General features: G+C 47.3%; 2 protein-coding genes across 4 annotated transcripts in view; both read right to left on the bottom strand.

Annotated features, from left to right (window-relative positions):
- Positions 1-209: 209 nt before the first annotated feature.
- On the bottom strand, positions 210-5,388 carry LOC123730983 (prisilkin-39). The gene is made up of 3 exons (XM_045709821.1): positions 4,261-5,388; positions 2,289-2,339; positions 210-2,035 (listed from the first exon to the last, which is right to left on the bottom strand). Exons 1-2 carry the CDS (start codon positions 5,174-5,176, stop codon positions 2,317-2,319), a joined length of 939 nt encoding a protein of 312 aa, XP_045565777.1. The 5' UTR covers positions 5,177-5,388; the 3' UTR covers positions 210-2,035; positions 2,289-2,316.
- LOC106588723 (uncharacterized) overlaps positions 5,314-27,799 on the bottom strand; it is an 87,152-nt gene continuing 64,666 nt past the window's right edge. For 2 of the 3 annotated variants that reach the window (XM_014177998.2, XM_045709819.1), the window contains exons 34-56: positions 27,756-27,799; positions 27,517-27,647; positions 26,000-26,134; positions 23,180-23,225; positions 22,957-23,082; positions 22,710-22,837; positions 22,475-22,585; positions 19,436-19,493; positions 18,967-19,113; positions 15,356-15,463; positions 14,083-15,258; positions 13,623-14,009; positions 13,407-13,484; positions 10,154-10,287; positions 9,927-10,049; positions 9,463-9,520; positions 8,855-9,370; positions 8,534-8,605; positions 8,114-8,251; positions 7,814-7,947; positions 7,275-7,458; positions 6,822-6,995; positions 5,314-6,419 (exon numbers count right to left, since the gene is read on the bottom strand). The exon at positions 27,756-27,799 is cut by the window's right edge and continues 370 nt beyond it. In XM_014177998.2, coding sequence (XP_014033473.2) covers positions 5,314-6,419; positions 6,822-6,995; positions 7,275-7,458; positions 7,814-7,947; positions 8,114-8,251; positions 8,534-8,605; positions 8,855-9,370; positions 9,463-9,520; positions 9,927-10,049; positions 10,154-10,287; positions 13,407-13,484; positions 13,623-14,009; positions 14,083-15,258; positions 15,356-15,463; positions 18,967-19,113; positions 19,436-19,493; positions 22,475-22,585; positions 22,710-22,837; positions 22,957-23,082; positions 23,180-23,225; positions 26,000-26,134; positions 27,517-27,647; positions 27,756-27,799 — 5,314 coding nt within the window. Of the gene's footprint in view, positions 6,420-6,821; positions 6,996-7,274; positions 7,459-7,813; positions 7,948-8,113; positions 8,386-8,533; positions 8,606-8,854; positions 9,371-9,462; positions 9,521-9,926; positions 10,050-10,153; positions 10,288-13,406; positions 13,485-13,622; positions 14,010-14,082; positions 15,259-15,355; positions 15,464-18,966; positions 19,114-19,435; positions 19,494-22,474; positions 22,586-22,709; positions 22,838-22,956; positions 23,083-23,179; positions 23,226-25,999; positions 26,135-27,516; positions 27,648-27,755 lie in introns of those variants that run through there. The other variant, XR_006762490.1, reaches the window with a different exon arrangement.

The raw sequence follows: 27,799 nt of genomic DNA on the forward strand, positions 1-27,799 counted from the left end.
TGTGTGTGGCTTGCATATGGTGGGAACTGCGCTGCCGGAATGAAAATAGCCAGGGGGCGACAGGAAGGGAGGGAGAACAGAGGAGTAATGAGATAAAGAAAGAGGGAGTGAGAGAGGGGAAAAAAGTGCCAGTTTGAAGTGAAGATATGAAACAAGGACACCAGAACAGAAACAGTTGTTTTCTATGTTTGGAATGTATAACCATGGAGTCTTTAGCGCAAGCCAGCCTGCCCCTGTGCACACACAGTTTAGGGCCGAGGCATAGCATTGTTTTATTGGCTTATACGGTTAGGGCTAAATGTAAATGTTTCTTACAGAATAAATATGAAAAGCATATGCATAACCATGGTAGCAATTGAAAGGGAAAAGTTTGGAGATAATATGAAAATGATTAGACCAAAGGTGAGTCCAACAGTTCATCTAACAAGACTGATTCCAAACATTACACTGTTGCTTATATGTGCATTTGACATTTACTGTATTTTCCACAGCATTTGATGACACTCTGGATACATTCAGTAACATGACAAGACTATTCCTGGAAAATGTAGGAAAAGGTGCAACATAAAACAACACAAGGGTTTGAGTGAGAGGACACACTGGTGTCTCCAAGTGGTCACACACCTCTCCAACGTGTCCACAGTTCCTAAGTCATTTCAATGCACTTTTATGACTCAAAGAAGAGTCTTCAACTAGGTGTTTTTTGACCTCTCCTAGCTGTTCTGTTGAGGAACTAGAGCAAGCACACTTGTAGTTGTTTCATTTGGAACACAACCCTGCATTCCCGCCATCACACAATTACTGCTGTTGTTTACGCAATCCAAAAACAGTCCATTATAAATTGCAATGTGGGCATGATTTGGAAGCATGTTCTATTGCCAACATTTGTTCTAAAATACAATCTTACAGTGTTAGGCTTTCACAAGGCAGTTCAGAGAAACAGATGGTAATGTTGGGGCGCATAGAAAGGAGTCATGAGTGCATTCAGGTGCGTGTGCAGCCTCTAGTTTTCTTCACAATAAACAAACACAGGCTCACTCTGTTCAGAACAACCCAGGGTATGATGCCATGTCATCTTGTAACTACATCAAACATGGTGGTGCTAAACGTTGATATTGTAGTAAACATGAGTTTTATGATGTGGAAATGTGAAGTGCACATTTGGACTCACAGGTGTTTAGCTTGCTTGTATGACATCAAAGCGGTATTTATTATAATCCTCAAATTCTCATCTTTCAAAATTAGTAATCTTAATTTATAGCATTTTGCTCACTCAGACAACAAAAACATTTCAAAAGCTGGCCAGTTACCGGGAGGGATGGGGGCAACTTCTTGTTGTGCACGGTGCTCAAATTCAGAACGGCTGTCAGTCAAAACCCATACAGCGCTGGGAGGCACACAGCCAGAGCTCTGACGTCATGTATAGCATGTTACTGTACAGCCACTACGTTCCAATTTAGGAGCTTATTAGTGCCCCAAATCTGCCATTTTTTACCTGTATACGGGTACGAGTGTAAAGGGCTACCAACGTATAAGATACAAAAATAATATTCACATTAAACATAATAATCCACATTTAAGAAAACATCAACTGAATCTTTTATGCCTTATTTAAATGGTGACCATTACTTGAGTATAACATTTGCTTAGTTTGCAATTAAAATATACTGTCTTGTATCTTTAAAAAAGTAAATGTAAAAAAATAGTAGTAAACAAAAAAATATTTTTGCTCCTCTTATGCCACAATCAGTAGTCATGGAAACTAAACAGCTTTCAAGTGATTGGATGGGAGTTTGTTCTGACAAGATTAGGCCCCTCCCACAGGGCTGTAACTACTTATGCTGAGCCACCAGTGACAGATTACGCTCTGGCAAGAGGGTTACCTTTAAGTAATACAAAATAGAGGAAAACCAAGAATTGTTCATTTTAAAACTGACATTTGGTAACAAAATTTTACTTTATCAATCTGTGTGTGTGTGTATATGTGTGTGCATCTCCTCCAAGTCCAGCGATTGTCCAGCAGTCAGTGCTTCACCTGGAACACACGCACACACTCTGGTCAGTTCCCTCATTTCTTAAGCACTTTGACACCATGTTACGATCTTAGTCAGATATGACTGTACTGGCAGCAGAGCAGGAGCAAATGGCTCAGCTTCAAAATGTTACTGATCAATTTAGTGATACTCGAGCCCTGCCCGTTCACTGATGAAAAAACGGGCCGTACCCGGACTTAACCCAATGTATAATGTTGGGGCCTGCCGGGCTCGGGTAGCAGAGCTCTAACTCACATTAAGGATATCCAGGCCGGCGGGGTCCTCACTGAGGGCGTGGCAGATACTCTGTAGAAACAGACACACACATACAAGATAAATTACTGGTAAACTCAGCAAAAAAAAAACACATCTTTTTCAGGACCCTGTCTTTCAAAGATAATTCATAAAAATCCATTGCAAAAGGTTTAAACACTGTTTCCCATGATTGTTCAATGAACCATAAACAATTAATGAACATGCACCTGTGGAACGGTCGTTAAGACACTAACAGCTTACAGATGGTAGGCAATTAAGGTCAGTTATGAAATCTTAGGACACTAAAGACGCCTTTCTACTGACTCTGGAAAAACACCAAAAGAAAGATGCCCAGGGTCCCTGCTCATCTGCATGAACGTGTCTTAAGCATGCTGCAAGGTGGCATGAGGACTGCAGATGTGGCCAGGGCAATAAATTGCAATATCTGTACTGTGAGACGCCTATTACAGCGCTACAGGGAGACAAGACGGACAGCTGATCATCCTCACAGTGGCAGACCACATGTAACAACACCTGCACAGGATCGGTACATCCGAACATCACACCTGCGGGACTGGTACAGGATGGCAACAACAACTGCCCGAGTTACACCAGGAACGCACAATCCCTCCATCAGTGCTCAGACTGTCCGCAATAAGCTGAGAGAGGCTGGACTGAGGGGTGGAGGCCTGTTGTAAGGCAGGTCCTCACCAGACATCACCGGCAACAACGTCACCTATGGGCACAAACCCCCCGTCGCTGGACCAGACAGGACTCTTCACTGACGAGTTGGGTCTCACCAGGGGTTATGGTTGGATTCGCGTTTATCGTCGAAGGAATGAGTGTTACACCGAGGCATGTACTCTGGAGCGGGATCGATTTGGAGGTGGCGGGTCAGATCAGAGGGTGAGGGCTAGGGCCGCACCCCCCCCCAGAAATGTCCAGGAACTTGCAGGTGCCTTAGTGGAAGACTGGGGTAACATCTCACAGCAAGAACAGGCAAATCTGGTGCAGTCCACGAGGAGGAGATGCACTGCAGTACTTAATGCAGCTGGTGGCCACACCAGATACTGACTGTTACTTTAGATTTTGACCCCCCTTTGTTCAGGGACACATTATTCAATTTCTGCTAGTCACGTGTCTGTGGAACTTGTTCAGTTTATGTCTCAGTTGTTGAATCTTATGTTCATACAAATATTTACACATGTTAAGTTTACTGAAAATAAACGCAGTTGACAGTGAGAGGACGTTTCTTTTTTTGCTGAGTTTAGTTATACAGTACAGCAAATACATGATCACATTTTAGTAATTTAGAAGATGCTCTTATCCAGAGTGGCTTACATTGGTGCATTCATCTTAAGATAGCTAGGTGAGACAACATATCGCAATTGTAGCAAGTACATTTTCCCTCAACAAAGTAGTTATCAGCAAAGTCAGTGTTAGTAGAAAAAGACAAGTGCATTACAGTGTTACAGCAAAGATATTGTAAAGCAGTAGAGACAGAGCACTCACCACCCAGCACTACAACACTGGGACAGTCTCTGTCTTAATATGGCCACAGAGGGCGGGACCCTTCCTCCATGCTGGGAGGGGGAGGGGCAGGCATCGCCATAGCATCGCTTAGCATAGCAATAGTAGCTGTAACATTGGCATCAGTAGTAGGTGAAGCAGCTTTAGCTAAATGTGTAGCAGAGGTGCTAGCTGTTAGCCATCGTGCTAAGAGAAGCAGAAGGGAGAAAAGTGGTAGCTGCAGTGACAGTGCTAGCCGAGGGAGATGGGGTAGCCATAAGAGGAGAGTTAGCATTAGCAGTAGCCGTAGAATTAGCCGTAGCTTTAGCAGGCAGGTTGTTTTTGGTCTTGATGACATTGCTGCAGTAGCGTGCCCATTTCCGTGCTGGCTGAGGCAGAACATAATAGTCAGGGGGTCTGAGGAAGAAGTTGGCCCATGGGTACCAACCACCAATAGTAGTACCTGCTGTGCTGGTTTCAATGGCAACCCCGGTGACAGTAGCAGTCCAGGCGGAGTAGCTGGCTGGGTCAAATGATGGCTGGGTCAAGGCCAAATAGCTGGGGTTGGCTGGAGATGGTGTGGTAGAGTAGAGGCTTCCTGGGGGCATAACAGTCCCAGCAGAGCCGAGTCCAGTCCCAGACCTAGGGTAAGCCTGTCCACAGTAGTCCATGTCTGAGTAGCCCATCTCTGGGTAGAGCAGAACTCCAGGGTAGCCCGCTCCTCTTCCAGAAGAGACAGCTCCAGGGTAGGATGTACCAGCTTGACCCGTTGTAACATAGCCTGCCCCTGGGTAGCCTGTTCCCCAGTTGCCCCCAGACCACCTTGCCTGTGACTGTGTGTTACTGGGGCTGGGGATAGGGTTAATGGGGGAGTTGGAAGTGAACTGACTAACACTGACAACTCCAGCGTAACCTGAACCAGGGTAGGTGTAAGTAGGGTAGGTGTAACCAGGGTAGGTGGAACCAGGGTAGGTGGAACCAGGTAGAATCTCTGGGGGCTGTGGGTCAGTGGGGTTAGGGCTAGAGGAAACTGTAACCCCTCCAGTGTAACCCCCCTGGGCTAGTGTGGCATTGGCAGTGGGGGTAACACTCTGGAAGTTGGGGTTAGGGTTCTGGAAGTTGGGGTTAGGGTTCTGGAAGTTGGGGTTAGGGTTCTGGAAGTTGGGGTTAGGGTTCTGGAAGTTGGGGTTAGGGTTCTGGAAGTTGGGGTTAGGGTTCTGGAAGTTGGGGTTAGGGTTCTGGAAGTTGGGGGTGAACTGTCGGCTCTCGTAGTTCCAGGGGTCTCTGTTCTCGGGTTCCTGAAGGGATAGCTTCCTTTTTAGCGGGTTGGGTAATGCCGCCACTATGGCGATGGCATGACCTTTTGAGTCACCCCTCATCTCCTCCCCTCCAGGGTTAGGGCCTGTTGCCCTGGTATGAGCCTCAGCGCCCCCTGCCCTCTCTGGGGTGGTTAGGGCAGGAGGAAAGTGGGGGGAGCGCAACAAAGAGACAAAGTATTCCACAAATTGATCACAGTCTACGATGGAAGTCTTCTTAACCCCAGAGGCGTGGACAGGATCTGGCTGGGGTGGGGGTGGGGGTGGAGGAGTGAGGCAGGGAGGGATGGCCGGGGGTTGGGGGTCATGGGTCCGGGTGGGGGGGTCCTGGGTCCGGTTCTTGCTGGGTGCAGGTGGGGGTAAGAGGTGTTGTTGGGAGGGTTGGCCTGGGTCTGGAGAGGTCTGGCTGCTGAGGTTGGGTTGGGGGGTCTCTTGGTTGGTTGCCTGGACTGTTTGGATAGTTGTTTGTTGACCAGGCAGGATGGTTGGCTGGGTTTGACCTGGGTTAGGCTCGCTGCAGAAGTGGCTCTGGTGGGGTAGAATGCAGCTGGGGAGTAGGGGGAGAGCAGGGGGGACTCAGAGGGACTATTTCTGGGGGGGGCTTTGGAGGAACGGCTGGAGCTACGATTGTGTCTCTTAGTGTGGTCACGTGAGTGGTCAGAATGTCTGTTAGTGTGTTTGCGGTCACTGTGTCTGTGTTTGGTCCTGTCAGTGTGTGTGAGGTCACTGTGTTTGCGAGTGTGTGTGCGGTTTCTGTGTGTGCGTTCACTGTGTGTGCGAGTGGGTTTAGCCTTTTCAGTATGTTTCTGAGACTCATTCTTGTCCGAATGTTTGTCAGTGAGCTTATGGCTACTGGTGAAGAGTGTTTTTGGGGGATTGGATAGTGTGTGAGTGGGTTTGCACAGTGTGTGAGTGGGTTTCTTGCTAGAGGACTCTTTGGCAACAGTCAGGCTGTCGGCAGGGATACTGGAGGGCTTGGTGGCAGAATGAGGAGGGAGTTTTGGTCTAGTATATTCTGGGGCAGTTGAATTGGGTTTGGGGTGTGTGCATGAAGGTTTAAGTTTTGTTTGAGAGTCAGAGTGTGTGCATGAGGGTGTGAGTTTCGGCTTAGTGTTGGATTGTGTGGGTGAGGGTGTGATGGTGTGTGTCTGGTTGACAGTGTGTGTGTCTGAAGACTTGGTGACTTCAGGAGATGACAGACAGATGACAGGGGCAATGTGACCCTCAGAGGGGCTAGACACCTTTCTCTTCTTCACCTGCTGCTGACCCCTCACCTCTGACCCCTCAACGTTAGAACAACGCTTTCCTGAGAGACAGAGGAGGAGGGAGGGAGAAAGAGAGAAATCTATTTTAATTGAATAGAGAGTGAGAGATATACTTAATAAGGCCCAAAGTGTGGTATATGGCCAATATACCACGGCTAAGGGCTGTTCTTAAGCACAACGCCACACAGAGTGGCTGGATACAGCCCTTAGCTGTGGTATATTGGCCATATACCACAAACCCCCGAGGTGCCTTATTGCTATTATAAACTGGTTACCAACATAATTACATCGGTACAAATATTTGCTTTGCCATACCCATGGTATATGGTCTGATATACCAAGGCTGTCAGCCAATCAACATTCAGGGCTCGAACCACCCAGTTTATAATTACAGTATTATCATCATTTTTTGTAGCTTAACAGTAAGATAGTATTCAATTCACCAGTGTTTCTCCTACATCTCTGTGGCGGTAGGAATTGCTCCACGGCCTGATGGGAGACCACCTGGCACTCCACAATCTCCTGCTTGACCACTTTTGGTTCAGGTTTGCTGGTGACCGTGGTGAGGAGTTCAGTCTGGTTCTGCTCTCTACAGATCTCCTGCAAACGGGATACAGCTGGGGAGGGAGGGAGAGAGAGGTTTACAAACATATATTATGATAAATAGAGTTGAAACTTGGCTGTACTGTTATACATGCAAAAAATATATATTGGGGATTGGAAATGATGCAGACAATTACATTGATGGAAGCCACAATATTAAAGCTGATCTACCCCCTTAAAAAGAAAGGAAGAGAAGTGAGTGAGTGAGATATTTAAATCTACAGGTTCCGAAGCAACATGCAGATAATCACACTAGTCCCAGATCACCCAGAAGTCTATCAACAATCACTCACCTTTATCAAACAGCATCCGTTTGATCTCGTCAAAGTCAGCAGGGGCCAGGATCACCTCCTGTAGCGTGCCAGGCTCATCATGGTTCTGCTCCTCCACCTCGTTAGCAATCTGCATCAGTCTGGACTGTTCTGCCAACCCTCGGGCTGGTACCACACCAAGGAAATACCACGGGTACCTCTTTGTCTGGGGTGAGACTAGCGGAGATTAGCTGATGTGTGGTGAGTGTACCTTAAATATTCATTTTTATAGAGCATCAAAACAGAAATGCAGAAACAAAAGCAAAAAATAAAATAACTCATGCCATAAGGTAGGAACAGTACAATATATGAAAGCAATTATGATATTGGCTTTCACCAAGGTATACTTAATACCTGGTTTGTGAAAGCTATCCATTTTTCCCATTTTCTTTCAAAAACTTTCCATGACATACATATTTTAATTATATTACTTTTTAGTTGTGTCATTGTTCTACAATCACAATTTCCGTGAGTATCGTGTGTATGGTTGAGTAAGAGGTGTGTACGTGTGTGTGCCTCACCAGGTACAGCTGTCGGTGTCTGTATTTGAGGACGTGGCTGATGAGTAGAGCTTTTTCAATTTTGCTGCCACACGACACACACAGGTAGAAGGACACCTGGCCATCACTGCAACACTCTATCACTGCACTGAGACCTGTATACATAGACACACACACACACAGAATGACAAAGCCCTTACAGTACTGTGGCACACACCACACGCTCGCTCACATACACACGCACAGTGAATACAGACTCACAGAGGTGGAAAGACAAAGGAACTAAGCACTGTTATCTGAACACACTGCTGAGACACTGACCGACCAGAGGCAGGCTGCTGTTGACGGAGTCTCTCAGGGTCTTGGTGGGGTGAAGGGAGTTCTCTGTGGCCCCTCCTATTCGTGTCATCTCTTGGCTGTGTCCTAGGACGGTCCCCTGGTACTCCACCTCACAGACACCTGAGAGAACACACACATACACAGAATTGACTGCAATGGTGACAGAAGTAGATGATTGTGTCTCTCGATCTCAGTCTCACCAGCCAGGTTCTGTACATCTGGGGAGAACTGGACTCTGTGTCCATACAGGGAATCTGACAGAGGAGAGGACTACAGCGGTTAATAAATGTGTAATAACCCAAAAACAGAACTATGTTTGTACCATCTTGTAATTACAACTAAGTTACTGTCTTTGACTACACTGTGTTGTTACATTGGTCAGTAGAAAGTCATGCTTCCTACCCTTTAAGGGGTCCACCTCAGGCTGGGTCTGAGGTTCCACCTTGGGGTCCACAGGCTCCTGTTTGATAATGACTGAAGGGAGAGGAAGAGAGGTTGAAACCTCACTGACCTCCATTGCTCTAACCAATACAGTAATTACATACTTTTAATCACTGTAAACTCTGACCAATACAGTAATTACATACTTTTAATCACTGTAAACTCTGACCAATACAGTAATTACATACTTTTAATCACTGTAAACTGACCAATACAGTAGCCACCAATCCAAGTAAGAGTACCATGTTGGACAATTATGAACAATCTCACCCCTCCTCTCACCTGTGTCGTCTTGGTCCAGATGTGGTTCTGAGGAGTTCTGTGGCATCCAGGCTCTTTTTGGCTCAGTGTTCTGTGGTGTCTGGGAATTTATTGGGTCAGAATTCTTTGGCATCTGGGCTCTGATTGGCTCAATGTTCTGTGGTGTCTTGTCTCTGATTGGCTCAGAATTATGTGGTGTCTTGGCTCTTATTGGCTCAGGGACCATCTCTGTTCTCTCTGAGCTCTGGCTCAACTGGGGCTGATCCGGGTTCTGATTATCTGGCCGTCTGTCTGCGGTCTGTATGCACTGGCCTGACTCCAGCTGATCTCCAGTCAGTTTACCAGCCACTGTATCTGCTGTCTGCAGGGGATGATGGGGCTCAATCTGATCCATGGTCAGTTTATCCATCACTCTGTGGTTCTGGTCAAAGCCCTGCTCCGTTGCTGGGTCAGGACCAACTGGGGGACAAAGCTGGTGTCTGCTTGCTGTGTGTAGACGCAGGGCATTCTGATTCTGTTCCTGCAGCATGTACATGGCTACACATACACACACAAAAATCAGTCAGCAGATCATCAAATACAATACACAGCACGAACACACCGATGCACAGACATAGGCACACACACACCTTCGTGGAATGGAGCTGACTGCACAAGGTTATACCACATCTGATCCAGCAGCATCACCTAGGCAACACAACAGAGACAGGTACATTATGATCTATGAGTCCCATTCCAGTCTGCTGTGGCATCACAGATTGACAGACACGTGTGGTTAGAAAATCCTGTAGTTGGGTCTTTTCTTACACAAACGGATAGAGGCTTGACTACCACCAAAACCAGCAGTATGCTTACAAAGAACCTTTTCCCTGTCCAGAACCCTGACCCCTAACCTCTAAAGCCTAATGTATACCTTATGTACGTAAGATACGCAAAATTATCTCCATTTTGCGTAGCTAATTGTAGTTCTTATGTTGCGTTCTGCGTAGAGTATAAATAAGCCTTAACCTTGACCCCATCTACACCCTAAACCATTCAATGACCCTGTGTTGACCAGGCACTGACCCCTGAACCCGAAGGTTTCCATGTTTACCTGTGCATCTAGGTCCACCTCCAGTTGTGACAGTGCTGAAGCGACCTTCCTGAGGAGCTGTGGACTCGGAGGCTGCTGCTGCTCTCTCAACCAATCACAGCGCATAGGACTATACTGGGAAAACTGTTAAGAACACATTCACATTACACACACACACACACACACACACACACACACACACACACACACACACACACACTTTCGTAGTTGCTAGTGACGTCACTCACCATGTAGCACTGCTGGTGTTGTGTGCTGATGATGTGTTCACAGATGTGTGTACTGGAGAGAGTCTCAGCACAGCTCACACATATGAAAAATGTAGCCTGGGATATACCTCTACACTCCACCACACTGCTCAGACCTGGAACACACACACACACAATATTTTCCCGGTATTCCAACTCCAGAATAAATCACTTTTCTCCAGGGTAACCCTGTATTTCCCACCAAAACAAGAAGTGTCATTCTAAAGCATATAAAACCGACCGACAGAATAATGTGCCATTCTAAGGTGTATTATTCATAAAATTGCATTTGTTAGCTTACAAATAAAGTAATTGATCATCTCGCAAGGTCGTGTTTTAAATGTTCATTTATGTTATTGGGGTTTGAAACTGCCCGAACTAGTTCAAATGAACAAACCACTTTATAAAACAAAGGTATATCTTGGCCTTCTTCGTTAACGTAGGCTATTCATAGGAATGTTATATCAGCACACGACATACAGTACAACAATAATGAATCGGGCTTTTCACAAAACAAAATGTTGGTCAAAATACATAGGCTAGCATACATCATATCGTAAATATAGCCACAGCATAAAATAAATGAAATGTGAGTCCTCTGTCTACATAAACTTGGTGTTGATGCTGAAGATGGGGAGCACGACCAAACAGATAACCAGTAGGGGAGCTGCTGCTGTGGGGAGCTGCTGCTGTGGGGAGCTGCTGTTGTGGGGAGCTGCTGCTGTGGGGAGCTGCTGTTGTGGGGAGCTGCTGCTGTGGGGAGCTGCTGCTGTGGGGAGCTGCTGCTGTGGGGAGCTGCTGCTGTGGGGAGCTGCTGCTGTGGGGAGCTGCTGTGGGGAGCTGCTGTGGGGAGCGCTGCTGTGGGGAGCGCTGCTGTGGGGAGCTGCTGCTGTGGGGAGCTGCTGCTGTGGGGAGCTGCTGTTGTGGGGAGCTGCTGCTGTGGGGAGCTGCTGCTGTGGGGAGCTGCTGCTGTGGGGAGCTGCTGCTGTGGGGAGCTGCTGCTGTGGGGAGCTGCTGCTGTGGGGCGCTGCTGCTGTGGGGCGCTGCTGTGGGGAGCTGCTGAGGGGCGCTGCTGAGGGGAGCTGCTGAGGGGCGCTGCTGTGGGGAGCTGCTGCTGAGGGGCGCTGCTGAGGGGAGCTGCTGCTGTGGGGAGCTGCTGCTGTGGGGAGCTGCTGCTGTGGGGAGCTGCTGCTGTGGGGAGCTGCTGCTGTGGGGAGCTGCTGCTGGGAGCTGCTGTGGGGAGCTGCTGTGGGGAGCTGCTGTGGGGAGCTGCTGTGGGGAGCTGCTGCTGTGGGGAGCTGCTGCTGTGGGGAGCTGCTGCTGTGGGGAGCTGCTGCTGTGGGGAGCTGCTGCTGTGGGGAGCTGCTGCTGTGGGGAGCTGCTGCTGTGGGGAGCTGCTGCTGTGGGGAGCTGCTGTGGGGAGCTGCTGTGGGGAGCTGCTGTGGGGAGCTGCTGTGGGGAGCTGCTGTGGGGAGCTGCGCAGCATAGTGGAGAAAGTGACGAAGATTGCACATCACTTTCACAAGTCAGGGGCCAGTGATGACGAGCTACAGGGGCAGGCTACGTGGGGGTAGAGTTTAGGTAAGAGCACAAGATAAAATTGTAGATATTCCATAAAAATGAAAAAAATCTGCCGTTTCCATCTACAGTCATTTACAACATTAACAATGTATACACTGTATTTCCGATCATTTTTTTTTGCTTTTCTTTCAAAAACAAGGACATTTCTAAGTGACCCCAAACCTTTGAACGGTAGTGTACATTGTGACATTGTTGTATGGTGGTATAAACATTTTGTATTGTGGATATGTAGTGGTGTAATAATGTTATATGCTGTACTGTTTTATACGTAATGTAAGTGCCTTAATGTGTTTGGACCCCAGGAAGAGTAGCTGCTGCGTGGCAACAGCTAATTGGGATCCTTAATAAATACAAATACAAACAGTTTTTGTGACAAAACTATTGGTAAAGTTGAAAATGCGATGGAAACACGTAGAATTTTGATTTTTAGTCGGTACATGAAAACTTACGCGAAAGAATCTGTCGTCAATTGGATGGAAACCTAGTTACTGACTGAAAAATTTAACTGATGCACAACCAAATTTCGAAGCTGCAACCTTGTGTATTTTACTATTCTAACTCTCAACATTGTTATTTGAGGGGGAGGGTTCTTCAACATCTTGAAGAACAATATAGCCTTAATGGCAATGTACTCTTATAATCTCCAGAAGAGGACTGGCCACCCTTCAGAGCCTGGTTCCTCTCCAGGGTTCTTCCTAGGAAACTGCCTTTCTAGGGAGTTGTTCCTAGCCACCATGCTTCTCCATCTGCATTGCTTGGTGTTTGGGGTTTTAGGCTGTGTTTCTGTATAAGCACTTTGTGACATCGGCTGATGTAAAAAGGGCTTTATAAATACATTTGATTGATTGATTGATGGGGCCCCTAGCGGCCTGGGGCCCTAAGAGACTGCTTATGTCGCTTAAGCCTGGAGCTGGCACTGTTGCAATGGTATGTAGGAGAACCTGTCGCTTGTATCCATTTCTGCTAGAATTTCATCCAGTGCTTGCATAGGCTTGAGGTAAGACTGCATCTTGCGTTGGCTTGAGCTAAGACTTCACTTACTGAAGCCCCCACTACTCTCTCTGCACTTGTCTCGCATGTGTTCGGGGTGTAGGCCTGCATGTCAGATCAATCTACTTGTTGAACCGCCTGTAGGCTACACTTATTTCTCCCCTTGCAGATTTAGCATTCTGCCACGGTGGCATTCGTTTTAGTGAATTAATAAAAGTAGTTACCCTACTGGAAGCTCAAAAGTTGTAGCCTATTTTGTTACCGTAGGCCTACTAACTGCATTTCAAGGCTGAAACTGCGTGTACAGTTTCAGCATAAACAATATGCATAAAAATACAATAGGCCTTTACAACAGCACACACTCTCACATACACTGAGCGTTGATTGATCATGCAGATAGCAGAGCAGAGAAGGCCGTGAGAAGACAGATTTTGACATTGCATATAACAGTTCCATTTTACATCATCCTGTTCATAGAAATCATTTATTATAATATACCGGTTTCTCGCAGTTATTTGTCCAGGGAAACTGTAGTGGGTTCGGGGCGGGAAATCACTGTAACCTGGTTCCCTATTAAACCCTAACACAGAATCTGAGAAATCTCTCTACATTCTACCAAACATCTTAGATCTGGAGCACGCACGCACACACACACACAACTGACCTATAATCGGTTCTGTGTTGTGAAGGCCCTTCACTTTCAGGTACTTGGACAGGTGGCTGGGGCCGACAACCCTCTTTGCTGTGAGTGACACACCAGACAATCAATCAACACCAAGTATTATTAGAGTGACACATCATTCAGCCTATAAACACCAAGTATTCCTCAGAAAAACACAGTCAATCAATACATCCACTGTCACAAGAAGCCTTCTCTCACCTGCGGGTGTGTCCGGCAGCAGATACACCTCTGGAACACTGAGCCAGCTTGCTGGGGCCTGCTCGAAGTGTGTGTGTTCACCGTGCTGATGTGTGTGTTCCCCGTGCTGATGTGTGTGTTCCCCGTGCTGATGTGTGTGTTCACCTTGCTGATGTGTGTGTTCCCCGTGCTGATGTGTGTGTTCCCCGTGCTGATGTGTGTGTTCCCCGTGCTGATGTGTGTGTTCACCGTGCTGATGTGTGTGTTCCCCATGCTGATGTGTGTGTTCACCGTGCTGATGTGTGTGTTCACCGTGCTGATGTGTGTGTTCCCCGTGACGATGTGTGTGTTCTTGGTCTTCGTCCGGTTCTGTTGGAGTACTGTACAGCATTGTGTCCATGGAGGTCACTGAAGAGAGAGAGGAAAGCTGTTTGAAACAGTCACCACAGACAAAGACAAAGACACAGACACAGACACTTACCCTGCCCTGTCACCCAGTGCTCTGTAGTCTGATGTAAGCTCTGAGATGCCAGGTATTCCGTCTCTCTGTTTCTCCTTAAGTAGTCCGCCTGTCTGTTTCTCCTTAAGTAGTCCGCCTGTCTGTCCCTCTCCGAGTAGTCCGCCTGTCTGTCCCTCTCCGAGTAGTCCGCCTGTCTGTCCCTCTCCGAGTAGTCCGCCTGTCTGTCCCTCTCCGAGTAGTCCGCCTGTCTGTCCCTCTCCGAGTAGTCCGCCTGTCTGTCCCTCTCCGAGTAGTCCGCCTGTCTGTCCCTCTCCGAGTAGTCCGCCTGTCTGTCCCTCTCCGAGTAGTCCGCCTGTCTGTCCCTCTCCGAGTAGTCCGCCTGTCTGTCCCTCTCCGAGTAGTCCGCCTGTCTGTCCCTCTCCGAGTAGTCCGCCTGTCTGTCCCTCTCCGAGTAGTCCGCCTGTCTGTCCCTCCCCGAGTAGTCCGCCTGTCTGTCCCTCCCCGAGTAGTCCGCCTGTCTGTCCCTCTCCGAGTAGTCCGCCTGTCTGTCTCTCTCCGAGTAGTCCGCCTGTCTGTCTCTCTCCGAGTAGTCCGCCTGTCTGTCTCTCTCCGAGTAGTCCGCCTGTCTGTCTCTCTCCGAGTAGTCCGCCTGTCTGTCTCTCTCCGAGTAGTCCGCCTGTCTGTCTCTCTCCGAGTAGTCCGCCTGTCTGTCTCTCTCCGAGTAGTCCGCCTGTCTGTCTCTCTCCGAGTAGTCCGCCTGTCTGTCTCTCTCCGAGTAGTCCGCCTGTCTGTCTCTCCCCGAGTATTCCAGAAGAGTGTGTCTGTCTGGTATTTCTAGAAGCATCTGTGTCTCTCTGCATTCTGGGCTCTTCCTCTCCCACCACTCTGGACTCAGACAAGTCTCCCAGTCCTTCAAATGTGTTGAGCTCCTCAGAGCTGAGAGAGGAGCAGAAACAGAGACTTCTGTCTCTCTCGTCTTCTCTGTGGACAAAGAGGGAGTGTGGGATGGTATGGAGGAAGAGAGGGAGGGTGAGGTAGATGGGGCAACTGTGGAAAGAGAGGTAGAAAAGGGGTTTGAGGGAGAGAGGGAGGGAGGGGGAGGTGTAGAGATGGGGAGAGGGATGGAAGTAAGGGATGGCTGATCCTGGAGGAACGGGGAAGGTACTTGTAGGGGTTCCTGGTCTTCTCCCAAAAACACTTGGAGAGAGAGAGAAGGGTGGAGAGAAAGAGCAACGTTATATTCAGGTAAAGAACCACACCCCCATGGACAGATAGAGATATTTCTGTGGCTCACCTGAGATCTGAACCAAGAGCCTCTGGGGCGTCTGGTCATTCTCCTCTGATAGACTGACAGGGAGAGGACACACTCCCTCGGTCTCACGCGACTCTGCCCCACACATACCTGAGAGAGATGAAACGATGAGTGGAGACACAGCAGATGCTTTAACTTCAGTTAAGAACAGTTTCAGCTAAAGAACAGTTTCAGCTAAAATAGAGCTTCAGTAGAAGACTTTCAGCCAAAGGACAGTTTCAGCCAAATAAAAGTGTCACGACTCTATGAGGATCCAAAGACCAGGTTACAATGGATCAACGTCCACCAGACCCCTCTCACCGCAGAGGGGAGTAGGGATTGATGTGGGGGTTTTATGACACCTCACGCCAATCGTAAATTGTATTCAGCAGGGAACTCTTTTTGGTCTTCAGGAGTGGTGATTGGAATGTTTCTTTGTTACAGAGACATTTTGCGGCCAAAAAAACTCTTAACGTCCAAAAGTGAACACTGGGACAATATTTCTAAACATCCGGATGTGGAGAATGATGAGACATGGTCTATGGAACATTAATGTCTATTTTGTGACAATTGTATAACTAAAATATTGTAACTTGAAGAGATTTTACAAAGGCCAACAAAACCCCATTTCAAGAAGTTTTAGTTTCAACAGAGATAGATGACGAACGACGGCATTCAACACGTAAATACATTCATTACTTCTAATTCTTCTAATTAGAAAACGGGCGGTGGTTCGTGTGCAAGGTATATGATTAACGTGAAGACAGTCCTAGAATGTATCCATGATAAATGTCCCATTTTCTCTCTCTATTTTCCCCAACCCCTTTCTCCATCTCTGTGAAATAGGCAGTCATATGTGGTCCGTCTAACTCGGGAGATGCGAAGTTTGAGATCCGTACGTCACGACCCAGCCAAGCCGCACTGCTTCTTGACACAACGACTACTTAACCTGGAAGCCAGCCGCACCAATGTGTAAGAGGAAACACCGTACACCTGGCAACCGTGTCAGCGTGCATTGTGCCCGGCCCGCCACAGGAGTCGCTAGTGCGCGAAGGGACTGGAACATCCCTGCCGGCCAAACCCACCCCTAACCCGGACGAACTTTATTTGTCACATGCGCCGAATACAACAAGTGTAGACTTTACAGTGAAATGCTTACTTACAAGCCCTTGACCAACAGTGCAGTTCAAGAAGAGTTAAGAAAATATTTACCAAGTAGAACATTTAAAGTAATAATAAAAAAGTATCACAATAAGAATAACAATAATGAGGTTATATACAGGGGGCACCGGTACTGAGTCAGTGTGCGGGGGTACAGGTTAGTTGAGGTAATTTGTACATGTAGGTGGGGGTGAAGTGACTTAAACAGCAAGTAGCAGTAGTGTACAAAAAGGGGGGGGGGTCAATGTAAATTGTCCAGTGGCGATTTCATTAATTGTTCAGCAGTCTTATGGCTTGGGGGTAAGAAGCTGTTGAGGAGCCTCTTGGTCCTAGACTTGGCGTTCTGGTACCGCTTGCTGTGCAGTAGCAGAGAAAACAGTCTATAACTTAGGTGACTGGAGTCTCTGACAATTTTATGGGCTTTCCTCTGACACCGCCTATTATATAGGTCCTGGATGGTAGGAAGCTTGGCCCCAGTGATGTACTGGGCCGGTCGCACTACCCTCTGTAGTGCCTTACGGTCAGATGCCGAGCAGTTGCCATACCAGGCGGTGATGCAACCGGTCAGGATGCTCTCGATGGTGCAGCTGTAGAACCTTTTGAGGATCTGGGGACCCATGCCAAATCTTTTCAGCCTTTTCCTGTAGTCCACGATCAGCTCCTCAGTCTTGCTCACATTGAGGGAGAGGTTGTTGTCCTGGCACCACACCACCCAGTTCTCTGACCTTCTCCCTATAGGCCGTCTCATTGTTGTCGGTGATCAGGCCTACCACCATCATGTCGTCAGCAAACTTAATGATGGTGTTCGAGTCGTGTCGTTGCCTACTTGTTGCCTACTTTTACCACCTGGGGACGGCCCACCAGGAAGTCCAGGATCCAGAGGAAGGTGTTTAGTCCCAGAGACCTTAGCTTAGTGATGAGCTTCGTGGGCACTATGGTGTTGAACGCTGAGCTGTAGTCAACGAACAGCATTCTCACATAGGTGTTCCTTTTGTCCAGGTGAGAAAGGGCAATGTGGAGTGCGATTGAGATTGCATCATCTGTGGATCTGTTGGGGCGGTATGCGAATTGGAATGGGTCTAGGGTGTCCGGGAGGATGCTGTTGATGTGAGCCATGACCAGCCTTTCAAAGCACTTCATGGCTACGGACGTGAGTGCCAAGGGGCGGTAATCATTTAGGCAGGTTACCTTCGCGTCCTTGGGCACGGGGACTATGCTGCTTGAAACATGTAGATATTACAGACTCGGCCAGGGAGATGTTGAAAATGTCAGTGAAGACACTTGACAGTTGGTCTACGCATGCTTTGAGTACACATTCTGGTAATCCATCTGGCCCAGCGGCTTTGTGAATGTTGACCTGTTTAAAGGTTTTGTTCACATCAGCTACCAAGAGCGTTATCACACAGTCATCTAGGACAGCTGGTGCTCTCGTACATGCTTCAGTGTTGCTTTCCTCGAAGCGAGCATAAAAGGCATTTAGCTCGTCTGGTTGCTCACATCACTGGGCAGCTCGCGTGTGGGTTTTCCTTCGTAGTCTGTAATAGTTTTCAAGCACGGCCACATCCGAAAAGCATCAGAGCCGGTGTAGTAGGATTCAATCTTAATCCTGTATTGACGCTTTGCTTGTTTGATGGTTTGTCGGAGGGCATAGCGGGATTTTTTCTAAGCACCCGGATTAGTCTCCCACTCTAGCCTTTAGCTCGATGCAGATGTTGCCTGTAATCCATGGGATATGTACATACAGTCACTGTGGGGATCACGTCGTCGATGCACTTATTGATGAAGCCGATGACTGAGGTGGTATACTCCTCAATTCCATTGGATGAATCCTGGAACATATTCCAGTCTGTGCTAGCAAAACAGTCCTGTAGTGTAGCATCCGCACCATCTGACCACTTCCCTATTGAGCGAGTCACTGGTACTTCCTGCTTTAGTTTTTGCTTGTAAGCAGGAATCAGGAGGATAGAATTATGGTCAGATTTGCCAAATGGAGGGCGGGGGAGAGCTTTGTATGCATCTCTGTGTGTGGAGTAAAGGTGGTCTAGAGTTATTTTCTCTGGTTGCACATGTGACATGCTGGTAAAAATTTGGTAAAACTGATTTAAGTTTGCCTGCATTAAAGTCCCCGGGCCACTAACAGTCATCAGATTAATATAAGCCAAGTCACAACAAAAGTTGACACCAGAATCTGTGAACCCACTTTTATGTTCTCGGCACGATTCGTAGAGAATATCGGGGCTGTGCTTTTTACTGGTTGGTTCTCCTTTGTGCATCTCATTCCAACACTCACACACCCTAGTGCTGTCCCCCACAGTTTCAGTACAACAGTTTCAGCTAAAGAACAGTTTCAACATCAGGAATACAACTTCAGGTGATTGACTTCAGTTTCTCCTCTAAGGAGTCAGATATTACGCGTTCTGTTGAAACTCTAGCCTCAGATGGCTTATACTTACCTTGAGCTGGACATTGGGCTGCATCGGGATTGGACAAGGGAGCTGTCTGTCTCAGATCCTCTGGGTTGTGATTGGTCGAGGGAGCTGTGTGTCTCAGGTCGCATGGCTCTTGTTGCCGTCTGATGATGGCTTGCAGTTTACTGACACCTGTTGATCAAGACCACAATAACAACCATATATCAACCACAGTAATTCAAAGAAAGATTAACCCATTTAGAATGTTATTTTGTGCATCTCTGAGCGATGTTCAATCGATTCCTGGGGTCATTTCATGTTCATCTTAGCTATTGCAGTTCACGCAGGCAGAAATACAACTTGTCATACCGGCTGTATTTCTGCCTGCTTGAACTGCAATAGCCCAGATACATATGAAAACATGACCCCTCAAACCGATACAACAGCGCCCAGAAATGCACAAAAAACAATATAACATTCAAAATGGGTGGATTTTTCCTTTGTCCAAGCTTACCTTCCTCCACAGGAAAGGACAACAGCTCTTTGTACTCATCAGCTTCCACTTCTACCTTCTGTTACACAGAGAGAGAACATCAGCAAATGTGTTTGGTGCTAGTGGAGTGTGAGATTGGAGCTAGTGTGAGTTTGGTGCTAGTAGAGCGAGAGTTTGGTGCTAGTAGAGCGTGAGTTTGGTGCTAGTAGAGCGTGAGTTTGGTGCTAGTAGAGCGTGAGTTTGGTGCTAGTAGAGCGTGAGTTTGGTGCTAGTAGAGCGTGAGTTTGGTGCTAGTAGAGCGTGAGTTTGGTGCTAGTAGAGCGTGAGTTTGGTGCTAGTAGAGCGTGAGTTTGGTGCTAGTAGAGCGTGTGTTTGGTGCTAGTAGAGCGAGAGTTTGGTGCTAGTAGAGTGTGTGTTTGGTGCTAGTAGAGTGTGAGTTTGGTGCTAGTAGAGTGTGGTGATAGTAGAGCGTGTGTTTGGTGCTAGCATGAGTTTGGTGCTAGTAGAGTATGAGTTTGGTGCTAGTAGAGTGTGTTTGGTGCTAGTAGAGCGTGTGTTTGGTGCTAGTAGAGCGTGTGTTTGGTGCTAGTAGAGCGTGTGTTTGGTGCTAGTAGAGCGTGTGTTTGGTGCTAGTAGAGCATGAGTTTGGTGCTAGTAGAGCGTGAGTTTGGTGCTAGTAGAGCGTGTGTTTGGTGCTAGTAGAGCGTGTGTTTGGTGCTAGTGTGAGTGTGGTGCTAGTGGAGCGTGTGAGTTTGGTGCTAGTGGAGCGTGTGAGTTTGGTGCTAGTGGAGCGTGTGAGTTTGGTGCTAGTGGAGCGTGTGAGTTTGGTGCTAGTGGAGCGTGTGAGTTTGGTGCTAGTGGAGCGTGTGAGTTTGGTGCTAGCTCTGGTGCTAGTGGAGCGTGTGAGTTTGGTGCTAGTAGAGTGTGGTGATAGTAGAGCGTGTGTTTGGTGCTAGTATGAGTTTGGTGCTAGTAGAGTGTGTGTTTGGTGCTAGTAGAGCGTGAGTTTGGTGCTAGTGTGAGTGTGGTGCTAGTGGAGCGTGTGAGTGTGATGCTAGTGGAGCGTGTGAGTTTGGTGCTAGTAGAGTGTGAGTTTGGTGCTAGTAGAGTGTGAGTTTGGTGCTAGTAGAGTGTGGTGATAGTAGAGCGTGGTGATAGTAGAGCGTGTGTTTGGTGCTAGCATGAGTTTGGTGCTAGAAGAGTGTGAGTTTGGTGCTAGTAGAGTATGAGTTTGGTGCTAGTAGAGCGTGTGTTTGGTGCTAGTAGAGCGTGTGTTTGGTGCTAGTAGAGCGTGTGTTTGGTGCTAGTAGAGCGTGTGTTTGGTGCTAGCATGAGTTTGGTGCTAGTAGAGCGTGAGTTTGGTGCTAGTAGAGCGTGTGTTTGGTGCTAGTGTGAGTGTGGTGCTAGTGGAGCGTGTGAGTTTGGTGCTAGTGGAGCGTGTGAGTTTGGTGCTAGTGGAGCGTGTGAGTTTGGTGCTAGTGGAGCGTGTGAGTTTGGTGCTAGTGGAGCGTGTGTTTGGTGCTAGTAGAGCGTGTGTTTGGTGCTAGTAGAGCGTGTGTTTGGTGCTAGCATGAGTTTGGTGCTAGTAGAGCGTGAGTTTGGTGCTAGTAGAGCGTGTGTTTGGTGCTAGTAGAGCGTGTGTTTGGTGCTAGTGTGAGTGTGGTGCTAGTGGAGCGTGTGAGTGTGGTGCTAGTGGAGCGTGTGAGTGTGGTGCTAGTGGAGCGTGTGAGTTTGGTGCTAGTGGAGCGTGTGAGTTTGGTGCTAGTAGAGTGTGGTGATAGTAGAGCGTGTGTTTGGTGCTAGTATGAGTTTGGTGCTAGTAGTGTGTGAGTTTGGTGCTAGTAGAATGTGAGTTTGGTGCTAGTAGAATGTGAGTTTGGAGCTAGTAGTGTGTGAGTTTGGTGCTAGTAGAATGTGAGTTTGGAGCTAGTGGAGCGTGAGTTTGGTGCTAGTAGAACGTGAGTTTGGAGCTAGTAGAGTGTGAGTTTGGAGCTAGTAGAGCGTGTGTTTGGTGCTAGTAGAGTGTGAGTTTGGTGCTAGTAGAGCTTGAGCTTGGTGCTAGTAGAGTGTGTGTTTGGAGCTAGTAGAGTGTGTGTTTGGTGCTAGTAGAGTGTGAGGTTGGTGCTAGTAGAATGTGAGTTTGGTGCTAGTAGAGCGCGTGAATTTGGTGCTAGTAGAGCGCGTGAGTTTGGTGCTAGTATGAGTTTGGTGCTAGTATGAGTTTGGTGCTAGTAGGGTGAGAGTTTGGTGACAGTAGAGCATGTGAGTTTGGTGACAGTAGAGCGTGCGAGTTTGGTGACAGTAGAGCGTGCGAGTTTGGTGACAGTAGAGCGTGCGAGTTTGGTGACAGTAGAGCGTGCGAGTTTGGTGACAGTAGAGCGTGCGAGTTTGGTGACAGTAGAGCGTGCGAGTTTGGTGACAGTAGAGCGTGCGAGTTTGGTGACAGTAGAGCGTGCGAGTTTGGTGACAGTAGAGCGTGCGAGTTTGGTGACAGTAGAGCGTGCGAGTTTGGTGACAGTAGAGCGTGTGAGTTTGGTGACAGTAGAATGCGTGAGTTTGGTGACAGTAGAATGCGAGTTTGGTGCTAGTAGAACGTGAGTTTGGAGCTAGTAGAGCGTGAGTTTGGAGCTAGTAGAGTGTGAGTTTGGAGCTAGTAGAGTGTGAGTTTGGAGCTAGTAGAGTGTGAGTTTGGAGCTAGTAGAGTGTGAGTTTGGTGCTAGTAGAGTGTGAGTATGGTGCTAGTAGAGTGTGAGTTTGGTGCTAGTAGAGCGTGTGTTTGGAGCTAGTAGAGTGTGAGTTTGGTGCTAGTAGAGCGTGTGTTTGGTGCTAGTAGAGTGTGAGTTTGGTGCAGTGTGAGCCTGTGGGGCCTAAAATAGTTTGAATTTAATTGACAGGAAAGAGGCACACAATTTTCATGTAACAGTACGCAACAGTCAACAGGGTTCATCATGCTTTGTGACACAGAGACAACCTGACTGACACAGGAAGCAGGCCCCAATGAACGAAGTACAGACACCTTCCACCCCGACAATTGTAAACTTTCAGTGTGTGTGTGTTGACCTGCATGCCCATTCCTGCGTCTCTGTCGACCTTCTCCAGGTGAACGGCCATTTTGAACAGCTTCTTCTCCATCTCTACCGGGCTGGAGGTCCAACCAGGGTACTTCAACCTCTACAAAAGACAACAAGCGGAATTTAATGCATGTCAAACGTCCCCAAAATAAATGGTTATCGATTGACATCCCTGTAATGATGCACACCTTACTAAATAAAGATAGACTTAAAAACACACGCACCACATAGTTGTGTCGGTGGCTGAGGCTGGTCATGTGATCAGTAATAGCGTGTTTCATCCTGACAGAACATAGCTGACAGTAGTACTGTTTCCTTCTCCTGTGGGACACCTGGACCAGGAAGTTCACACCTACACACACACACGCACAGGTCACTTCAAAATAGTATTACGGTCCAAACTTGAGATACTGTCCAAACTGAGAGACTGATGAACCAACCAATGGCAGCCTTGATAACAGGAATACTGACCAACCACAGGGTTGCTCCTCCTCTTGTTCCTCTTCTCTCCTCTAGGGGGCTGGGACGGTACTGTGGAGTCAACCGGTTCCTCTTTCACAGTGAGAGGTGAGCTGTTCTGGCTCTGCTGGGCAGTCCCTGAAACACACACAAAACCATTCACAGGAGGTGAGTGTGTGTATGTTTGTGTGTGCGTGTGTGTGCATGTGTGTGTTTGTGTGTGCGTGCGTCTTACCTTCAGTAGTGGTTGTGTCTCCAGCAGCAGGTTCTCTCTTTACCACCTTCATAACAGAACAGATCATATGATTGATGTACTTTTGATTGATTGGTTTATTGAGAGATTGATTGGTTGATTCATTCATTATTTGATGGAGGAGTTTGCTGTGGGCTGTCCCGTTCCCTCCTGTGTCTCCAGTTCAGTGTATTGATAAGGGCAGTAATCAGACAGATATTGATTTTGAAGGGTTTTAACCATATGGTCTGTTAAAGGAGCAATCTGCAGTTGCTACACTACTGATATTGATTCTTGAAGAATAGAACTCAAACGCCTCATGAACTGTTGTATCCATCAGAACCCAAACTATAACATGCTGACCACGCCGCTCGCGTCTCAAAATAAATGTACACAAATGTTATTCAATCATTGCACCCACACTGTCCGTGCGCGTCAACGAGCATTTGCGTAGCCAGGCGCTAAAATAGAACATGGGCTATTTTTTACGCTTGATGCAAGTCCCGCCTCTCCCATCTCCTCATTGGTTTTTAGGAGCATATACCCACATGGGTGATTGAAAGCTGAACTGAGGTCCACACTCCAGTCCAGTTGGTGGTGGTAATGCACCTTAAAGTTGGTTGCCAACCGCCATATGAAGCCCAAAGAAGAAGAAGAACCCTGAAGGAGGAGAGATTACTAGAAACTAACTCGGTTTACCCTTTTATCTGTGGATTAATTGTCTGAGTAGAGGACCTTGTGCATTTCAGGTCAAATAACAACCCGATGTTTATATCCCAGGACAAATTAGCTAGAAACAGCAAGCTAGCTAGCTAAATTACCATAAATGTTTAATGCTTTTTGACCTGTCCCCAAATTAATATAGTTGGTTCAGAGTTTGTTTTGACATTTCAACCTGCGTGTCCTGATGGTGTCTGGTGTAGGAGGACAAAATCAACCTGCGTGTCCTGATGGTGTCTGGTGTAGGAGGACAAAATCAACCTGCGTGTCCTGATGGTGTCTGGTGTAGGAGGACAAAATCAACCTGTGTGTCCTGATGGTGTCTGGTGTAGGAGGACAAAATCAACCTGTGTGTCCTGATGGTGTCTGGTGTAGGAGGACAAAATCAACCTGTGTGTCCTGATGGTGTCTGGTGTAGGAGGACAAAATCAACCTGTGTGTCCTGATGGTGTCTGGTGTAGGAGGACAAAATCAACCTGTGTGTCCTGATGGTGTCTGGTGTAGGAGGACAAAATCAACCTGCGTGTCCTGATGGTGTCTGGTGTAGGAGGACAAAATCAACCTGCATGTCCTGATGGCGTCTGGTGTAGGAGGACAAAATCAACCTGCATGTCCTGATGGTGTCTGGTGTAGGAGGACAAAATCAACCTGTGTGTCCTGATGGTGTCTGGTGTAGGAGGACAAAATCAACCTGTGTGTCCTGATGGTGTCTGGTGTAGGAGGACAAAATCAACCTGTGTGTCCTGATGGTGTCTGGTGTAGGAGGACAAAATCAACCTGCATGTCCTGATGGTGTCTGGTGTAGGAGGACAAAATCAACCTGCGTGTCCTGATGGCGTCTGGTGTAGGAGGACAAAATCAACCTGCATGTCCTGATGGCGTCTGGTGTAGGAGGACAAAATCAACCTGCATGTCCTGATGGTGTCTGGTGTAGGAGGACAAAATCAACCTGCGTGTCCTGATGGCGTCTGGTGTAGGAGGACAAAATCAACCTGCATGTCCTGATGGCGTCTGGTGTAGGAGGACAAAATCAACCTGCATGTCCTGATGGTGTCTGGTGTAGGAGGACAAAATCAACCTGTGTGTCCTGATGGTGTCTGGTGTAGGAGGACAAAATCAACCTGTGTGTCCTGATGGTGTCTGGTGTAGGAGGACAAAATCAACCTGTGTGTCCTGATGGTGTCTGGTGTAGGAGGACAAAATCAACCTGTGTGAGCGGTCTGGTCAGCACGTACTCCAATGTTTTTTAGCTAAATAAAGTAAACAAACATGATTAAAACCATAACTTTTGATATCATGGATGGTCAGTCCTTGTCTATGAATTTGAGAGTGGGTACATTTCTCAAGCGCCACCCCTCAGCTTTTTACCAAAACATTGGTGCGGTGAACCAGTTCGTTATTGTTTCAGCTATGGATTGGCCTTTAACCCACATCGTCTGTTTAAACCACATCGTCTGTTTAACCCACATCGTCTGTTTAAACCACATCGTCTGTTTAACCCACATCGTCTGTTTAAACCACATCGTCTGTTTAAACCACATCGTCTGTTTTAACCATAATGCAGTTTACACACCAGAAGTACTTTTAAATCCTTGTGGGTTACCCAGTATGTTAGAGGCACACCAGTCATCCCTAAAGAGCCTAGGGCCCTTTGCAATGTAACTGCAAGGCCTTGTGAGCCTGTTAGACCACCATACGTTACGGTCCAAGTTGTTATCTGGGGGAACGTTAGAATGACTGACCCCCTTCCCCCAATACGACAAGAAACATCTGGTATTCATTTACATTTGGTTGGTCCATCGAGATGTATGACTGTTTATGTATAGATTCCACAGGAGGCAGAGACTCTCCTATATACATTGCTGTTTGGGTTTGTTGACGTGTATTGTTTGTATGCTTCCCGGCTTTATTAAACATTTTATTCAAGTGTTTCTTGTTCTCAATATCTTAAAAACCGTCAAGACTCAGAACCCTACAATTAGATGATTATATGTTATAGTTTATCGTGGGTTGTGCCGTTCCCTTCCGTGTTTTCAGTTCAGTGAATTGATAAGGGCAGTGATCAAACAGATATTGATTAGATGATTATAGGTTATTAATTACCGTGGGCTGTCCTAGTCCCTCCTGTGCCTCCAGTTCTGCAGCTCTCACTCTGAGCTCCTCATGAAGAGGCCCCGCCTTCACAGTCAGCTCTGGGCTCACTGGCCAATCAGCAGCCAGCTCAGGGTACACTAGTTTCTATGACAACACAGTCCAGCGGGAAATGTCACTTACTGAGTTCAGTATGTATGGAGCATGAACATGAAACACAAATCAGACCTGGGTCAAAAATCAGCTCCAGTCTTTAAAAATACACTACATTACCAACAGTATGTGGACACCTGCTCATTGAACATCTCATTCCATAATCATTAATATGGAGATGGTCCCCCCTTTGCTGCTATAACAGCCTCCACTCTTCTGGGAAGGCTTTCCACTAGATGTTGGAACATTGCTGCGAGGACATCCTTCCATTCAGCCACAAGAGCATTAGTGAGGTTGAGCACTGATGTTGGGTGATTAGGCCTGGCTCGCAGTCAGCGTTCCAATTCATCCCAAAGGTGTTCGATGGAGTTGAGGTCAGGGCTCTTGTGCAGGCCAGTCAAGTTCTCCACACCGATCTCAACAAACCATTTCTGTATGGACCTCGCTTTGTGCAAAGTTGGCATTATCATGCTGAAATAGGAAAGGGACTTCCCCAATCTCTTGCCACAAAGTTGGAAGCACAGAATCAATCGTCAGTAGTGAGTGTTGCAACCGAGGACAGACGATTTTTACACGCTACGCACCTTCACCACTCGTCTGTCCCCTTCTGCGAGCTTGTGTGGCCTACCACCTCGTGGCTGAGCCGTTGTTGCTCCTAGATGTTTCCACATCACAATAACAGCACTTACAGTTGACCAGGGCAGCTCTAGCAGGGAAGAAATGTGATGAACTGACTTGTTGGAAAGGTGGCATCCTATGACGGTGCCACGTTGAAAGTCACAGAGTAACGCCATTCTACTGTCAATGTTTGTCTATGGAGATTGCATGGCTGTGTGCTTGATTTTATACACCTGTCAGCAACGGGTGTGGCTAAAATGGCCGAATCCACTAATTTGAAGGGTTGTCCACATACTTTAGTATATATAGTGTATTTGTCTGGACACAATGTAGTTATGGTGTGTGTGTGCGTGTGTATGTAGTGTGTGTGTATGTATCTAGTGTGTGTGTGTGTATGTATGTAGTGTGTGTTTGTAGTGTGTGTTTGTTTGTATGTAGTGTGTGTGTGTATTTGTATGTGTTTGTATGTAGTGTGTGTGTATTTGTATGTATTTGTATGTAGTGTGTGTGTATTTGTATGTAGTGAGTGTGTGTGTGTATTTGTATGTAGTGCGTGTGTGTGTGTATTTGTAGTGCGTGTGTGTATTTGTATGTAGTGCGTGTGTGTATTTGTATGTAGTGCGTGTGTGTGTTTGTATGTAGTGTGTGTTTGTATGTAGTGTGTGTTTGTATGTAGTGTGTGTTTGTATGTAGTGTGTGTTTGTATGTAGTGTGTGTTTGTATGTAGTGTGTGTGCCTGTGTGCAGTCTGTAACCCACTATGTAGTGGTAGCGGTGTCGAGCAGAGATTAGGTGTCCAATGAGGGATGACGTAAACATCCTGTGAGAACAGCAGCGGCAGAGGAAGTAGTCACCATGTCTGTCTGGCAACTCTGTCAACATACTGACACCTGGAGGAGAGGGGGAGAGAGATCGGAGGGATGAGAAACACGGGTACTAATTTCTCATCAAAAGTTAACTATGAAGTGCACATTAAACAATCACACACACACACTTACCGATGACAGGCTGTGTCCTGGTGGAGGCATTCAGGTAGGACCAC

The sequence above is a fragment of the Salmo salar genome, chromosome ssa27 (genome assembly GCF_905237065.1).
Source record: "Salmo salar chromosome ssa27, Ssal_v3.1, whole genome shotgun sequence".
Classification (NCBI taxonomy): Eukaryota; Metazoa; Chordata; class Actinopteri; order Salmoniformes; family Salmonidae; genus Salmo; species Salmo salar.

What these genes read in the sequence shown, in the direction of transcription:
- LOC123730983 (XM_045709821.1), bottom strand. Translation starts at nt 5,176, where the DNA reads ATGAGGGGTGACTCAAAAGGTCATGCCATCGCCATAGTGGCGGCATTA. An exon ending in CATTGAAACCAGCACAGCAG is followed by an intron (nt 2,340 to 4,260) that starts GTACTACTATTG and finishes CTGTTTCTACAG; the next exon opens with AGTATCTGCCACGCCCTCAG.